We start from the raw sequence: 18,726 nt of genomic DNA on the forward strand, positions 1-18,726 counted from the left end.
GTGACTGTGGGATAGCAGGTATAGTAGGGAGAGATGGTGCCTATAGTAACAGTGGGATAATAGTCTCTGGGAAGGGAGTGTGACTGTGGGATAGCAGGTATAGTAGGGAGAGATGGTGCCTATAGTAACAGTGGGATCATAGTCTCTGGGAAGGGAGTGTGACTGTGAGATAGCAGGTATAGTAGGGAGAGATTGTGCCTATAGTAACAGTGGGATAATAGTCTCTGGGAAGGGAGTGTGACTGTGAGATAGCAGGTATAGTAGGGAGAGATGGTGCCTATAGTAACAGTGGATAATAGTCTCTGGGAAGGGAGTGTGACTGTGGGATAGCAGGTATAGTAGGGAGAGATGGTGCCTATAGTAACAGTGGATAATAGTCTCTGGGAAGGGAGTGTGACTGTGGGATAGCAGGTATAGTAGGGAGAGATTGTGCCTATAGTAACAGTGGGATAATAGTCTCTGGGAAGGGAGTGTGACTGTGAGATAGTAGGTATAGTAGGGAGAGATGGTGCCTATAGTAACAGTGGATAATAGTCTCTGGGAAGGGAGTGTGACTGTGAGATAGCAGGTATAGTAGGGAGAGATGGTGCCTATAGTAACAGTGGATAATAGTCTCTGGGAAGGGAGTGTGACTGTGGGATAGCAGGTATAGTAGGGAGAGATGGTGCCTATAGTAACAGTGGATAATAGTCTCTGGGAAGGGAGTGTGACTGTGGGATAGCAGGTATAGTAGGGAGAGATGGTGCCTATAGTAACAGTGGATAATAGTCTCTGGGAAGGGAGTGTGACTGTGGGATAGCAGGTATAGTAGGGAGAGATGGTGTCTATAGTAACAGTGGGAAAATAGCCTCTGGGAAGGGAGTGTGACTGTGGGATAGCAGGTATAGTAGGGAGAGATGGTGCCTATAGTAACAGTGGGATAATAGTCTCTGGGAAGGGAGTGTGACTGTGGGATAGCAGGTATAGTAGGGAGAGATGGTGTCTATAGTAACATTGGGATAATAGTCTCTGGGAAGGGAGTGTGACTGTGGGATAGCAGGTATAGTAGGGAGAGATGGTGTCTATAGTAACAGTGGGATAATAGTCTCTGGGAAGGGAGTGTGACTGTGGGATAGCAGGTATAGTAGGGAGAGATGGTGTCTATAGTAACAGTGGGAAAATAGCCTCTGGGAAGGGAGTGTGACTGTGGGATAGCAGGTATAGTAGGGAGAGATGGTGCCTATAGTAGCAGTGGGATAATAGTCTCTGGGAAGGGACTGGGAAGGGACTGTGACTGTGGGATAGCAGGTATAGTAGGGAGAGATGGTGCCTATAGTAACAGTGGGATAATAGTTTCTGGGAAGGGAGTGTGGCTGTGGGATAACAGGTATAGTAGGGAGAGATGGTGCCTATCGTAACAGTGGGATAATAGTCTCTGGGAAGGGAGTGTGACTGTGGGATAACAGATATAGTAGGGAGAGATGGTGCCTATAGTAACAGTGGATAATAGTCTCTGGGAAGGGAGTGTGACTGTGGGATAGCAGGTATAGTAGGGAGAGATGGCGCCTATAGTAACAGTGGATAATAGTCTCTGGGAAGGGAGTGTGACTGTGGGATAGCAGGTATAGTAGGGAGAGATGGTGCCTATAGTAACAATGGATAATAGTCTCTGGGAAGGGAGTGTGACTGTGGGATAGCAGGTATAGTAGGGAGAGATGGTGCCTATAGTAACAGTGGATAATAGTCTCTGGGAAGGGACTGTGGCTGTGGGATAGCAGGTATAGTAGGGAGAGATGGTGCCTATAGTAACAGTGGATAATAGTCTCTGGGAAGGGAGTGGGACTGTTTGATAGCAGGTATAGTAGGGAGAGATGGTGCCTATAGTAACAGTGGGATAATAGTCTCTGGGAAGGGAGTGTGACTGTGGGATAACAGATATAGTAGGGAGAGATGGTGCCTATAGTAACAGTGGATAATAGTCTCTGGGAAGGGAGTGTGACTGTGGGATAGCAGGTATAGTAGGGAGAGATGGCGCCTATAGTAACAGTGGATAATAGTCTCTGGGAAGGGAGTGTGACTGTGGGATAGCAGGTATAGTAGGGAGAGATGGTGCCTATAGTAACAATGGATAATAGTCTCTGGGAAGGGAGTGTGACTGTGGGATAGCAGGTATAGTAGGGAGAGATGGTGCCTATAGTAACAGTGGATAATAGTCTCTGGGAAGGGACTGTGGCTGTGGGATAGCAGGTATAGTAGGGAGAGATGGTGCCTATAGTAACAGTGGATAATAGTCTCTGGGAAGGGAGTGGGACTGTTTGATAGCAGGTATAGTAGGGAGAGATGGTGCCTATAGTAACAGTGGGATAATAGTCTCTGGGAAGGGAGTGTGACTGTGGGATAGCAGGTATAGTAGGGAGAGATGGTGCCTATAGTAACAGTGGGATAATAGTCTCTGGGAAGGGAGTGTGACTGTGGGATAGCAGGTATAGTAGGGAGAGATGGTGCCTATAGTAACAGTGGATAATAGTCTCTGGGAAGGGAGTGTGACTGTGGGATAGCAGGTATAGTAGGGAGAGATGGTGCCTATAGTAACAGTGGGATCATAGTGCCTGGGAAGGGAGAATAGTAGGAATAGTACAGAAACATAGCTGTTGTAGCAGGACAAAATTACATTATACATTTAGGGGCACATTTACCTAGGGTCGAATATCGAGGGTTAATTAACCCTCGATATTCAGCCGTCAAAGTAAAATCTTTTGACTTCGAATATCGAAGTCGGAGGATTTTGCGCTATTCCTACGATCAAACGATCGAAGGAATAATCGTTCGATCAAACGATTTGAAGGATTTTAATCCATCGATCTAAAGATATTCCTTCGATCAGAAAATTGTTAGGAAGCCTATGGGGACCTTCCCCATAGGCTAACATTGGCCTCGGTAGGTTTTAGGTGGCGAACTAGGGGGTCAAAGTTTTTTTTTTTTTTAAAGAGTCAGTACTTCGACTATCGAATGGCCGAATAGTCGAACGATTATTAGTTTGAATCGTTCGATTCGAAGTCGAAGGTCGAAGTAGCCCATTTGATGGTCGAAGTAGCCATATTCGACCATTCGAAATTCAAACTTTTTTTCCTCTATTCCTTCACTCGAACTAAGTAAATGGGCCCCTTACATTCTGCAAAAGTTTCATTAATAGTAAATGCAAATATTCTATTTACATGTCCTACCTTTTGGAAGCACAGCTAACAGATGTGCATTAGTTTCCCTGGAGTTGTTTGTGAAATCTCCAGTAACTTCAATAACAAAACTCTTCTGAAAACTGTCAGAAAAAAAAAAATTGCTTTTTTTTAATGGGGGATGTAATCCGAAAATTATTTTCCTTTAACTTTATTATTAATATATTATTTACCAACTTTCCAGTATATATTAAGTACAACATTTCAGTTATTTAGAAGTTATTTTATATATATATATATATATATATATATATATATATATATATATATATATATATATATATATATATATATACATATACATACATATATACACAAAAACAAAAAATGCAGCTCATCCATGTGTTGCAATTAAAATCAGTCTGGTGCATGGGTGTGTGGCTTATATCATATACTGAACTAAACAAATTAACCCAGCACTATCATTATACAAATTTAAGGAAGAATTGGATTAAAGAGAACTTATCTGAATTTGGCAAAAAGACACACTTTTGGTTACATGGTTTGTACAAAGTATGCATAAGCTGATGCGCCCCGCCATCAAGCTGAGCTGCATTTTTTGTTTTTGTATATTCTATAAAGGAAAGTGGCTTTCCCTTTAATGCTTGCTCTCCCAACCCCCGCCCCTCTAAACACAGTCCTACAGATTACTTAAAAGCCCATAATGCTGAATGTTTCTTTGGAAGAGGTCATGCCAAATAAAGAGAGAAGCAGGTATGGTCTTTCTCCTCCCAAAGAAAATACCCTTTTTCACTTAGGTAGGACTGATGCATGGACACTGCCTTGGCGGGGCGCATCAGCTTATGCATACTTTGTACAAACCATGTAACCAAAAGTGTCTCTTTTTGCCAAATTCAGATAAGTTCTCTTTAATCCAATTGTTCCTTAAAGTTGTATAATGATAGTGCTGGGTTAATTTGTTTAGTTCAGTATATATATATATATATATATATATATATATATATATATATATATATATATATATATATATATATATATATATATATATATATATATATATATATATATATATATATATATGAATCTGAAAGCAGTATTTCTGCACTGCTGGTTCTGTCTCTTGAAACAACTCAGTCAGCCTATGCTTCTTCATGGGTCTGGTAATTAGCTGGCTTCTGCCACATTGTTATGGTTTGGTAGTCAAATTAAAGGTCATTTCACCCAGGATTCCAGTATTCCCAGGATAACTGCCTAGTCCTGGTTCTATTTACGGGTGAATTAACTGAAGATGCATCATAAGAACAACAAAAAAATTTTCTCTTTAAAAATGTTTTGATTTGTTTTTAGGGATGCGACAAATCCACTATTTTGGATTTGGCAAATCCTTCGCGAAAGATTCGGCAGAATACCGAACCGAATCCTAATTTGCATATGCAAATTAGGATTCGGTTCGTCCAGGCAGGATTCAACCAAATCAGAATCCTGCTGAAAAAGTCCAAACCCTGGATTCGGTGCATTCCTATTTCTTGTATAACAAAAAACTAGAAAAAGGAACAAAAAGCAGCAGGTAGATACAGATGTGCCTGCATAATCTGTACAAAATATGATCTCATAGGCTTTAGCTGCTAGAATGCAACCTGGGATCCCTTATCCACATTGTGCCGGTCTCTCCCACCGACATAAGTAGCTGCATCTGTTTTGTACATTGCTGGAGCAGGCTGACCTCTGTAAGCATTCATTCCAAGCCACGTCTGCGGTGCACAAAACAAGTACAGCAATCGCTATGAAAGGGCTCACATCGGACTGATGGATGGACTAAATGGAAGAGGATACACACTTAAAGGTACTACTCAAAGGCATATAAACTGCCCTTGAAACAATGTAGCACAGTTGATTAAAGGACAAGTATCCCCAAAAAATATTGTTATTCCCACTGGAGATGCTGGCTAACAGAGCCTGCACTCAGTATGGGTAAAACAATAGTATGAAAATGGGTAAAATATTAGTAAGAATAGTTCCTAATAATGTGCTGTGCCCCCTGCATGAATATTCCTCTCCGTATGTGGGAGACCATGCTGGGGCACACATACACATAAGAGCAAGTGTCCTGACTCACTCAATATGCACATTGGCCAGTTTCCAGATCATACACATGGTTATATTGAGTGAACCAACTGCCCAAGTATGGCGCCCCCACTGGGAGTAGGCTCCTGCTACAAGAGGCACGGCACATGGTGGGGCTATTGTCTGGAAAATACTACTGGCTTTGTTAGCCTGCAATTCCAGTGGGGGAAACATTTTGGCAATAGTTAACCTGCAAGGCTGATTTCTGCTACATTGTTTCAGTCGACAGAACCAGCAGTGCAGCAAGGCACAGAGCGACGCTGCTTTCAATTCCATTTAAGTTTGCAAATAACTAAATATTAAAGGGGTCAGGGGTAGTGATGTGCAGGCCGGCCCGATACTCACGGGTAAACCAACCTCGCAACCCCATTTGTGGGTGGTGGGCGGGTCCAGGTCAAGCTCATCTTCCTGTTCTCCCCGCCACCTTACACTGCCAGCTTCCAAATTCCGGTTTTATAGCTGTTCGCCACGCCCATTTTGTGACGTCCTCAGCAGGGCGGCGTGGGTCTATAAAAGGAACCCAGAAGTCGGGCGCGGGTGGAGGGAGGGCGGGTTCGGGTAAAACCCGACCCACACATCACTAGTCAGGGGCATAACTACAGAGGAAGCAGACCCTGCGGCTGCAGGGGGGCCCAGGAGGTACAGGGGCCCCTTAAGGCCCTAATCCATATACAATTTTAATAAACACTGCTAAAACAGGTCAACCTCTAGACGTTTTGGGAGCCTGTAGTATAATTTGCTATGGGGCCCAATAATATCTAGTTTTGCCACTGAAAGGGGTTGTTCAACTTCAAATACATTTTTAGTATGATGCAAAGACTGATACAATTTGCAATTGGTTATTCATGATTTGAAGTTTTTGAGCAGCTTTGCAGTTTGCAATTTTAGCAATCTGGCTGCTAGGGTCTAAATTACCCCAGTAACCATAAATAAATCTGGAGTAGGCACGCACTCAAATAAAAGCAATCTTCCATCAAATTATAGAAATGAAGTAAAAAGATGTATGCCTATGATTAAATGTTTGTAACACGAAACGCGTAAGGAAGGGGACACAATAAATCTTTTTACTTCATTTTTATAATTTGATGGTGCACCTGGGCCCTATGTGGTGAGTAAATATTCTACTTTATGGAGAGCCTCCTTCCAAAACTTATTACCCCAGCAACCATGCATTGATCTGAATAAAAGACTGGAATATGAATAGGAGAGAGTCTGAATAGAAAGATGAGCAACAAAAAATAAGCAATAATAATACATTTGTAGCCTTACAGAGTATTTGTCTTTTAGATGGGGTCCGTGAGCAAAGAATCAGAAAATGGTGGCAAATAATTCAAAATAAATAATGAAGACCAATTGAAAAGGTGCCTAAAATTAGTAATTCAATAACATACTAAAAGGTTAACTAAAAGGTAAACTGCCCCTCTAAATATTGGTAGGATTCTTAGAATAACATTTCCTTTCATTATACAAAAACTTTTTTTTTGGTGTTTAAATTCCCTTCAACCAATGGGAAAGTTTTATGAATCAGTGCAAGGGTTAATTGAGAATTTGACTATTTTCATCCTATACATTATGGACGTCGGAGTTCAGAGTGGCCCAGAGGCTGGCAATCTTCAGGCTTTCCTGTGTGGCAAAAGGAAAATTTCGTTTCTTGGCAGCGAGCGGACAATGAAAGTTGCAGAGATAAGTGATTCTGGGCTGAAGGAATGCGAGTTGGCGCAAGATGAAACCCAATCAAATACCCCTTTTGCTTCGGAAACAGATTTGGCGAGCGTTTCGGATTCATTCAGGGCTCTCCTGACCACACGCATTCTTAACTGCTTTCAGCAAATCATTACGAAGTCATCAAATATAAATCATTCTTACAAATGAAATGTGAGCGAGAGTATCACCATAATCAAGTTGTTGGTAATGGTTTAATGCCCATCTTGCCGGGGAACAGTCTGCAGTGGGAACAAGCACAGCCTACACCTGTAGTTCCGCCATAGAAAAACTGGCAAAGCTGATATTTCCCCTGTAACAGCCAAGCGCTCCCACGAGCTGACAAGCACATTCCTACCTGCACCTCTGCTAAAGGCTTCAGCAGCACTTTGAGATTTGGAAGTGGAACTATCGCAAAAATTACAATTTAATATACAGTCATATGAAAAAGTTTGGGAACCCCTCTTAATGAGTTGGGTGAGCAGCAACTTCCTTTTAATATATAACATGCCTTATGGAAACAGTAGTATTTCAGCAATGACATAACGTTTATTGGATTAACAGAAAATATGCATCATAACAAAATTAGACAACAGAGATATTACATCAATACTCAGTTGAGCCTCCTTTTGCAGATGTAACAGCCTCCAGCCTCCATGAGTGTCTGGATTCTGGATGTGGCTATTTTTGACCATTCGTCCATACAGAATCTCTCCAGTTCAGTTAAATCTGATGGCTGCCGAGCATGGACAGACTGCTTCAAATCATCCCATAGATTTTCCATGATATTCAAGTTGAGGGACTATGACGGCCATTCCAGAATATTGTACTTCTCCATCTGCATAAATGACTGTAGATTTCCAAGTGTGTTTAGGGTCATTGTCTTGTTGGAATATCCAACCCCTGCGTAACTTCAACTTTGTGACTGATGCTTGAACATTCTCCTGAAGACTTTGTTGATATTGGGTTGAATTCATCCGACCCTCGACTTTAACAAGAGCCCCAGTCCCTGAACTAGTCACACAGCCCCACAGCATGATGGAACCTCCACCAAATTTGACAGTAGGTAGCAGGCGTTTTTCTTGGAATGCGATGTTCTTCTTCCACCATGCAAATCACTTTTTGTTATGACCAAATAACATTTTTGTCTCATCAGTCCAAAGCACTTTGTTCCAAAATGACTGTTACTTTTCTAAATGAGCTTTTGCATACAACAAGTGACTCTGTTTGTGGTGTGAGTGCAGAAAGTGCTTCTTTCTCATCCCCCTGCCATACAGATGTTCTTTGTGCAAATTGCGCTGAATTGTACAACGATGTACAGATGCTAGGGATGCACCGAATCCACTATTTTGAATTCGGCCGAACAACCGAATCCTTTGTGAAAGATTCGGCTGAATACCGAACCAAATCCGAATCCTCATTTGCATATGCAAATTAGGGGTGGGAAGGGGAAACATTCTTTGCTTCCTTATTTTGACAAAAAGTCACTTGATTTCCCTCCCTGCCCCTAATTTGCATACGCAAATTAGGATTTGAATTCAGTTAGATCCAATAGATCTTATAGTGGGGCTTCCTTTCCTAGTGAATGTATTTCAGCTCATTCAAATAACTGATTCCAGTACAAACAAAATAACTGCCTTTTGCACAAATCCTGCATGTAGAGAGACATGATGTCTGGTGATTTTAATAGAGTGAGCTCTAATACATCTGCTAGGAAACGAGTCCTCCTATAAGATATATTGGATCTAACGGTTAATAAATATCTAACACCCAACTGCTGCATAATGACAGAATGAAGAAAAACAGATGCTGAGAGAGGGAGAGTGAAGATAAACTTGATTACGGTACAACATTTTAATTGATTATATTTACAAAGTTTCTTATTTCAGTATGCTGAAGCTTATATTAAATTTTCACTTTCGCAATAGTTCTCCTTTAAGGACACGTACATAAAAAAAAATTACCCAAACTGCTCATTTGGGCACCAAAACGCATATCATGCATAAAACACCAAAAATAGATAATTTTTTTTTCCTTTTTCTGATTTTTGATCAAAGCACAGATATTGCAGCATACAAGTTAGAAATTCGGTTATCTCTGGGTGTCTTTTTAAATCAGCAAACCAACCCTGGTACAATAAGGTGTTGCTGTTCAGAGGGATCCAATCTTGTGGCAAAACTGTACAGGGCCGTATTTACATATAGGCATCCGAGGACACGTGCCTAGGGTTGTAAGTTTTAAAGGGTGGTTCACCTTTTAGTATGTTATAAAATGGCCAATTCTAATCAACGGTTCATTTGGTCTTCATTATTTATTTTTTTTAGTTTTTTTCAATTATTTGCCTTCCCCCCCGACTCAAAACTTTCAAATGGGTGGGTCACTGACCCCATCAAAAAAACACATGCTCTGTAAGGCTACAAATGTATAGTTATTGCTACTCTTTATTACTCCTCTTTCTATTCAGGCCTCTCCTATTCATATTCCAGTCTCTTATTCAAAACAGTGAATGGTCGCTAGGGTAAGTTGGACCCTAGCAACCAGTTTGCTGAAATTGCAAACAGGAGAGTTGTTGAATAAAAAGCTAAATAGCTCAAAAAACACAAATTATAAAAAAAGAAAACCAATTGCAAATTGAATGAGAATATCACGCTCTACATCATAATACAAGTTAATTTAAAGGGGAACTACCGCTTTAAAGATGTCATGGTTCATGCCACTTAGGAGTTAGTCACTACCCCCTTTATATGTACCAATGGGACTGGCAATGGCAGGACAAAAGAAATGAGATAGCAGCACAGCCATTAAACATATGTATGGGGTGGATATTTAGGCAAACTGCCCCCAAAGGCCTGACCAAGTTGCTCTGTATATGGCCACTATACCCTCCCCATAGATATTCCCTTTCAAAAAAAACTGATGACAGACAAACAACCAATGAAGTCAAGCCAATTTTACCTTGTCGGCTTTCTCTGCGGAAGACGTGACGTTCGGTGTTCAAATGCACCTTCTCGATCAAATCCTTGAATAAAATAAATAAATAAATAAATCAATTTATTTCACTGGCTTTTCACAAACACATTTTCCACTAAAACATACCTAGAATTTCTCACGTTAACTTAACAAGTGTAAAATCAAGTGTTAGGGATGTCCAACCAGAGGCATTCCAGATGTTCATAATTATATATTCCCAGCATGCACCAACCGGCTGGTGGCTGTTGATATGTGTAGTTCAGAGACAACTGGAGGGCCAAGGATAAAAGGACAAAGTCAAAGTCCCTTGTCTCAGGCAAGGGAAGCTTAAAATTGTATATTAAAATAATACTTTACTGTATGAATAGGCTGGTGGGGGCGATTATCTTATATCAGTATAATAACTGGAAAGAAAGATTTTAATCCGTTTCGGAGTTGAACAGGGAAATGTGTGCAGGGAGCTATTTAAAGTAGATTAGAAAAACAAGACTGAATGATTATGTCACTGCTCTCAATTAGATGTTGCATAAAGAACACGGAATCCTGGGAGGTCACATGCCAGATACATGAGTACACAGGATTTATTGCATTGATTTAGCTAATCTGGTAGGCAATTATCCTCGGTATATACAGCAACTGTGCATATATAAAAAGAAAATCTGCTTGCAGTCTTCCGTTACCTATGTACTGTATATGGGCTGACTACCAAGGAGCAGGGCATAGTTTAGAGAGGCCCTGAAAACCAATACTTTTAACCTTAACTGGGCTCACGTCTGTGTTTTTATATATATATATATATATATATATATATATATATATATATATATATATATATATATATATATATATATATATATATACATATATATATACATATACATACACTCTTCTAGCATGGATAATCTCTTGGGTCTTCATAGGTAGCAATTCCCATCAAATTAACATGGAACACAATCACTCTTATTTATGACATATATGTACTAATGGATTTGGTTGATGAAAGGTCCCTGGGCCATGATGACTAAAGGTGGCCATACACGGGCAGATAAAAGCTGCCGACAGACCGTGTCGGCAGCTTATTGGCCCGTGTATGGGGCCCCCCCAACGGGCTTCCCCGATCGAGATCTGGCTGAAAGTCGGCCAGATCTCGATTGGATGGGACGAAAAATCCAGCCGGATTGCGGCCGCATCTGTTCGTTGATGCGGTCCCGCGATCCGACCCCCGTTTCCCATGAGTTAGGATCTGATCGTTGGGCCCTAGGACCCACGATCGGATCAGCCCGATATTGCCCACCTCAAGGACATCGCCAAACGAGCGGATCTCTCAGTGTATGGCCACCTTAAAATTATACAAACAGACTTCAAAGTATGAGGACACAAGTACGGGGTCCGTTATCTGGAAACCCCTTTATCCAGAAAGCTTGTCTCCCATAGACTCCATTATAATCAAATAATCCAAATTCTTCAAAACGATTTCCTTTTTCTCTATAATGATAAAACTGTACCTTGTAATTGATGCAAACTAAGATAATTAATCCTTATTGGAAGCAAAACCAGCCTATTGGGTTTATTTAATGTTTAAATGATTTTGTAGTAGACTTAAGTTATGAAGATCCAAAGATCCCTTATCCAGAAAACCCCAGGTCCCGAACATTCTGTAACAGTATTTCCATCCATTGCATACATAGCTGCATTTACCAAGTTGAGCATTCGCCATGACCAGGACATATGCAATAGTTGAAAATTCACTCTTCCAGGTGCTTCCCATCAATCCAGTTTGAGGTTGATGGACATCTGCTCATCTGGAGAGATCAGTAAATTAGTCCATGTTGGACCAGACTGAGATGAAGAGGACATTTAACCTCCAAAGTATGGATAATGTAGATGAAAATACAGTGTAGTTAACCAGAGAGCATAAACATAACCCATTTTGGCCAAGTGGATGCTTTTTCTGCCCAGCCTAATCCAATAATATCAGAAAGAATCCAATCAGAGACAAATAAGGACATAAAAGGCCACAGCACCATGGCAGAACTTGATCATGTAACATCATAAAGTTGACCACATGCTGGTAGAATATGGGCATTTCCTCCTCTGATAAGCCTTTGTTATCATGGAGAATCTCACAGGAGGAAATAAAAGAAATTAAACATACAATATGAAGATTAGGCATGCTGCTATCCCCTTATTAGGGTCAGGGCACACGCTCAGATTCGGGGACAAATCTCCTCTTCTTCGGGGCGACTAATCTCCCCGAACTGCCTCCCACCAGCTACAATGTAAATCGGCAGCGGGCTGACACTCTGAGCGATTCGTTTTCCAAGTTGCCTCACGAGGAAACTTCAGACGACTTCGGAAAACGAAGAGCACCAAGTTCCATCCCGCCGGCAATTTACATTCTAGCTGGTAGGAGGCAGTTCGGGGAGATTAGTCGCCCTGAAGAAGAGGAGATTTATCGCCGGGCAACCAAACCCCCCCCCGAATATGAGCATGTGCCCTGACCCTTAGAGTAACACTAATGAATATCATAGCATAGCATGTTGTGTGCTAAAATGATTTCTTCTCTTTAACAAACAAAAAAATAAAATCAGGACAATGTTTTTAATAATCCCATATTATCATCCTAAACAGCTTTGACTATGGCACAGAGCGTTAGCTTGGTAAATATTTAGAATAAGGCCTGTGACAACAGGAAAACAAAATGGGTTTGGCCACAAACCACAGCTCTGACTTTAAATAGCCTGGGATAGAGATACTTGAGATATTTTGGCAACAAGTGCTTAGAAGTTACTCTCACACAGAATAAAAACACATCAACCTGCACTTCAGAAACAGAGAGCAAAAAGGTAAAAAGTCATGTTCCTCTATGACAAACAGGCATGGCCAGGACTTTACTGTAGATGTAGGGATGTATATCCTAATACCCACCAGCCCCAATTTAAAGTGATTCTGTCATGGGAAAACAAAATGCATCAGTAAATAGCACTCCTTCAGCAGAATCCTGCACTGAAATCTATTTTTCAAAAGAGCAAACATTTTTTTTACATTTAATTTTGAATTAAATCTGACAAGGGCTAGACATGCTGTTAGTTTCCCAGATGCCTTCAGACATGAGAAACATCTGATACAATTCAGTCACTCTTCACTGCTGCACAGCAAGCTGGAATAATATCACCCTCTCCCCCCCCAGAAGCCCATCAGCAAAACAATGGGAAGGTAAGCTGATAACAGCTCCCTGACACCTGCATTGCTAAAAGTGCTCCCCTACGGGTAGATATGAGAACAGCATTCAATAGTAAAAATCCAAGTCAAGCTAACCAAAAGTCAAGACTCCTTCAGTAAAGGTGGCCATAGATGCACAGATAATATAATTTGAAACTAATATTCTGTGCATGTATGGTGGGAGAAGACTTGGATATTGGTCGGCTCGTTGATCGAGTTGGCCAGAAAATTTTGATCAGGCGTCTTTAAAGGAACCCTATTGGTTCAAGAATAACATTTCAAATGGAATGGAATGAATTGCTTGCAATGTACATAGTGTAATTTAGTAATAAAAACTATACCATAGTCCATCATAACGTTAAGCTGGGGAATCCGATTTGCACTCCATTATTGGCTTATGTTCCTCATTTTGTATGCTTTATTGTAGAAGGAAATTTCACTATATTCAGGAGGATTATTCTGATGGCATAGGCACATTTATTTGAGTCCAAACCCACAGGCTAAAACTCCTGTGCTACATGAACCTTTATGATTTATATATATATATATATATATATATATATATATATATATATATATATATATATCCATAAAAAGAAACCAGCAACTACAGGGTATTATTGAAAAATCAAAAGAAGTGTACTGAAGAAAAGCATGTATGTATGTATATATAGCAAGTCGGTATGAGCAGAACCTTGTTATATTGCATACACATGAAGACGTTGGGTCTAAACTGACTATACTAGCCAGCAATTACTGCCCGTGTCTAGTGATGGGCGAATTTGTCCCGTTTCGCTTTGCCTATTTTGTCCAATTACATTTTGGGTGTGCGTTTAATTGTCGCCGGCGTGTGAATTTTCATGGCAATTTCGCAAATTTATTCGCAGGCGGCGAAACGTGGAAATTTGCTGCAAATTCATGTCTACTGAATAAATTCGCCCATCACTACTCGTGTCAAAGACTTGGAAGGAGTGAATCCACATTACATAGTTACATAGTTAAATTGGGTTGAAACAAAGTCCATCAAGTTCAACCCCTCCAAATGAAAACCCAGTATCCATACCCCTCCATACTTTCACATAAATTCTATATACCCATACCTATACTAACTATAGAGTTTAGTATCACAATAGCCTTTGATATTATGTCTGTCCAAAAAATCAAGCCATTCTTAAAGGCATTAACTGAATCAGCATCACAACATCACCCGGCAGTGCATTCCACAACCTCACTGTCCTGACTGTGAAGAACCCCCTACGTTGCTTCAAATGAAAGTTCTTTTCCTCTAGTCTAAAGGGGTGGCCTCTGGTACAGTGATCCACTTTAAGGGTAAAAAGGTCCCCTGCTATTTGTCTATAATGTCCTCTAATGTACTTGTAAAGTGTAATCATGTCCCCTCGCAAGCGCCTTTTTTCAAGAGAAAACAACCCCAACCTTGACAGTCTCCCCTCATCATTTAAGTCTTCCCTCCCTCTAACCAATTTAGTTGCACTTAGTCTCTGCACTCTCTCCAGCTCATTTATATCCCTCTTAAGGACTGGAGTCCAAAACTGCACTGCATACTCCAGATGAGGCCTTACTAGGGACCTATAAAAAGAGGCAGAATTATGTTTTCATCCCTTGAGTTAATGCCCTTTTTTATGCAAGACAGAACTTTATTTGCTTTAGTAGCCACAGAATGACACTGCCCAGAATTAGACAACTTGTTATCTACAAAGACCCCTAGATCCTTCTCATTTAAGGAAACTCCCAACACACTGCCATTTAGTGTATAACTTGCATTTATATTATTTTTGCCAAAAGTGCATAACCTGCATTTATTAACATTGAACCTCATTTTCCAGTTTGCTGCCCAGTTTTCCAACTTAGACAAATCACTCTGCAAAGTGGCAGCATCCTGCATGGAACCTATAGTTCTGCACAATTTAGTATCATCTGCAAAAATAGAAACAGTACTTTCAATACCCACCTCCAGGTCATTAATAAACAAGTTGAAAAGCAAGGGACCTAGTACAGAGCCCTGTGGTACTCCACTAACAACACTGGTCCAATTAGAAAATGTTCCATTTACCACCACTCTTTGTAGTCTATCTTTTAGCCAGTTCTCTATCCAGGTACAAATACTATGTTCCAGGCCAACATTCCTTCATTTAACCAGTAACCTTTTGTGTGGCACTGTATCAAATGCTTTAGCAAAGTCTAAGTAAATCACATCCACTGCCATCCCAGAATCGAGGTCCATGCTTACCTTCTCATAAAAATAAATTAAGTTAGTCTGGCAAGATCTAACTGGCCTATAGTTTTGAGGCTGAGAACGGGATCCTTTTTTGAATAGAGGCACCACATTAGCAATTCGCCAGTCTCTCGGCACTATGCCAGATCTCAATGAATCCTGAAAAATTAAGTAAAGAGGTTTGGCAATCACAGAGCTTAACTCGCTAAGTACCCTGAGATGAATACCATCTGGCCCCGGACCTTTGTTAATCTTAACATGTTCTAGTGTCTGTTGAATTTCCTCATGTGTGAACCATGTATCATTAGTTGTATTACAAGAATTGGGACTATTAAATATTTAGAACTTCTATTAAATATTTAGAATGTTATACATTTAAGTTGTGTGAATGTTACTAAACACTAACTCAAACAGAAGCAAGTGCACTTATGGACACAAACAGAAGAAGCGGTAAGGCACCGTGTGGCTTGGGTTGCCTTGGAGGGTTTGTGGAGAGTCTACATACCCACTCATACCTCTGCCAGCTAAAGTAATCAAATATAATTAAGCTTTGCAGCTTACAGTATTTCATTTCGAGATTGACTTTGGTCCAATTCCAAAGTCCGTATGATAATTGGGAAATGCATTTTACAGCCCAAAGGCAAGTAGCTATTACATGAGTAAGCACTAATTCTGGGAAAATCTACCAGCTATCTATTACAGGACAGTAGCACAGAAAATGAAGTAGTAGAACTACAGTTTGCAGCTGGTACAACGGAGCAGGCAGGTGAGAAATGACTATGTTGTGGGAGGCTTATATATAAACTGTTGGATACACAGCTCTCACACTTAAGTTATATAAGTATATTCTAGGCAATGCACATTTTCCACAACTTGTCCCTTAAATGACCAAACACAGGAGGTAATGCAGGTAAATATGAAGCTGGGGTGCATGCTCTGGTTCGCCCCACGTGTGGAATTATGATCAGCCTTAAATTATGGGTTTCCAAATTAAGGGCTTTTGGAATATTAAGAGGGACCTAGACTTAGAAGGTACTGTATGACATTTTTTGCAAGGCATGCAATGCTCCACCTTTGTTACAGTTTTTATCCCAGGTGGCCAGACAGGCTGTACAGCTCCGCAGAAAAACATTCTCCTGTTATAAAAACAACTTTATCACCCTCTCATAGATGAACTGTACAGGCCTAGAGGACCTGTAGGTCAAATGGAATGAATCTCATAGCAAGCAGTCATATGCACAGTTAACAGATCCCACTATAAAAATTGTTCCATATACATAGGTTCCATGTTATCAGTTAGATTGATATAGCTCCCCTGGGAGAATATTATACTGTTCCTTAGCTTCACTCCGCTGCAGTTCTATGGTTTCCACTTGTACAGGCAAAGCTTATTGTACTTTCATCTACAGAGACCTATTGGACCCAATAAGTGTCTCACCAGACAGAGAAGTTGCCTTTCTCTTATGGATATTTCACTACACTGGCATAGCACCCCTCATTTGTAACCCCAGTAATATATTGTCCTATTGGTTTTATTATTTCTCATTATTGACCAGTTCTTGCACTCGTGTCCTTTCCCTGAAGGACAAAGAGCTTCTTCCACAATCTCCATCCTCTCCTATTTCAAATGATTATCCAGAGCTGATGGTTTCGTCTTTTACAATTTAGTCTTCTCAAATAACTAAACTATAACTTCCGCCTGTTCACTCCACTAATGTAGTCCTGAGAAGTAGTTGCCAAAATCCATTTTTATTCTGGTGGAACTTGAGGAGGGAATCAAGTTTGAAGACAAGTGTTGGAGCAATATGGTCACACTGAAAGCTAGAGGGCGATGGGCTTAGGTTTCTACTGGACAGCCTGCCCAATTAATATCTGGAGATATTCCAAAAGGATTAAATCACCCCTAAATATGACTCAGTCTAGCAAAGTTCCAAATCAATGTACCTGCACTCAATAGCAAATACAAAGGGGTAATACCCTACGTGTTTATTAAGTCATACAATAACACAACGTTTCAGGGGCTTTCCCCTTAGGAAGGGGCAAGCCCCGGAAACATTGTGTTTTTGTATGACTTAAAAAACACGTAGGGGATTACCCCTTTGTATTTGCTATTGAGTGCCGGAACATTGATTTGGAGTATCGCTACATTGTGGGGATTGCCGTATCCCCCAAGGACTGGGCACACAGGAGCCAGGGAGTGCAAGTGAATTCTGTTCTTCAGTCTAGCAAAGCACAATACAAACAAGATGGAAGAGGGAACTGGGAGTAGAGAAAGAGACCAAATGATGGTCTGGCAGGATCTGGGACAAGTAAAAGAAAGGAAGCAGGAGATATTTTGGAGGCTGGAAGTGACAAGGTGAAAGGTGCAAAGATAGGGGAGACACAGGCAAAGAAATAGTGAAAAGCTACCCGTGGCTCTGACCACCACCACCAGTCCATTACTTGCTAAATCTGCAGCCTACTCCTCTATGTGTGGGACCAGGGGCATCAGTATTTCCAATCAAACGTTTTGAGATATCAAACAGGCAACGTCTAAATCTGCGAGGTTAGAGGGGATGTAAAACCAAAATGCCCAATGCAAGGGAATGTCACTGTAAGCAACTTTACTATACAAATTAACTGAAAGACTTCAATGGTTAAAGAAATATTTGTAAAAAGCAGTTGCAATTGAAAGCAGTGATTGTCTGCCCCATTCTGCCCTGTTGGTTCAATGTAGCAGAAATCCACTTTCCTCCAACTACAACTCCACTTCTCTCAATACCTTGCAACCTTCCTCTTATAGAGGTTGTTCACCTTTAAATTGACTTTTACTATGATGTAGAGAGTGATATTCGGAGACAATTTGCAATTGGTTTAAACGGTTTAAATTATTTGTCGTTGTTGAGTTATTTAGCAGCTCTCCAGGTTGCAATTTGCAATCTGGTAGCTATGGTGCAAATTACCCTAACAACCATGCATTGATTTGAATAAGAGACTGGATTATGAATAGGAGAGGCCTGAATAGAAAGATGAGTTATAAAAAGTAGCAATAACAATACATTTGTAGCCTTACAGAGCATTTGTTTTTTGACAGAGCCAGTGATCTCCATTTGAAAGCTGGAAAGAGTCAGTAGAAAAAGGCCAATAGTGAAAAATCTAAAAAAAAAAAAATTAATAAGGATAACCAATTGAAAAGTTGCTTAGAACTGGCCATTCTGTAACAGACTAAGTAAATTTAAATGTGGGCCACCTCTTTAATCAGTAGGCTTCTGCAACAAGGTTTCAGTTGTCAGAACCAGCAATGTAGAAATAGCAGGGAACAAA

General features: G+C 40.5%; 1 protein-coding gene across 4 annotated transcripts in view; it reads right to left on the reverse strand.

Moving 5' to 3' along the window:
• The window catches only part of svil.L (supervillin L homeolog), a 196,560-nt gene that overhangs the window by 95,244 nt on the left and 82,590 nt on the right, over nt 1-18,726 (reverse strand). For all 4 annotated transcript variants that reach the window (XM_041565829.1, XM_041565826.1, XM_041565828.1 and 1 more), the window contains 2 exons: nt 9,954-10,017; nt 3,204-3,295 (listed from right to left, as the gene is read on the reverse strand). In XM_041565829.1, the coding sequence (XP_041421763.1) occupies nt 3,204-3,295; nt 9,954-10,017 (156 nt within the window). The remainder of the gene's footprint in view (nt 1-3,203; nt 3,296-9,953; nt 10,018-18,726) is intronic.

The sequence above is a fragment of the Xenopus laevis genome, chromosome 6L (assembly GCF_017654675.1).
Source record: "Xenopus laevis strain J_2021 chromosome 6L, Xenopus_laevis_v10.1, whole genome shotgun sequence".
NCBI classification, from domain to species: Eukaryota; Metazoa; Chordata; class Amphibia; order Anura; family Pipidae; genus Xenopus; species Xenopus laevis.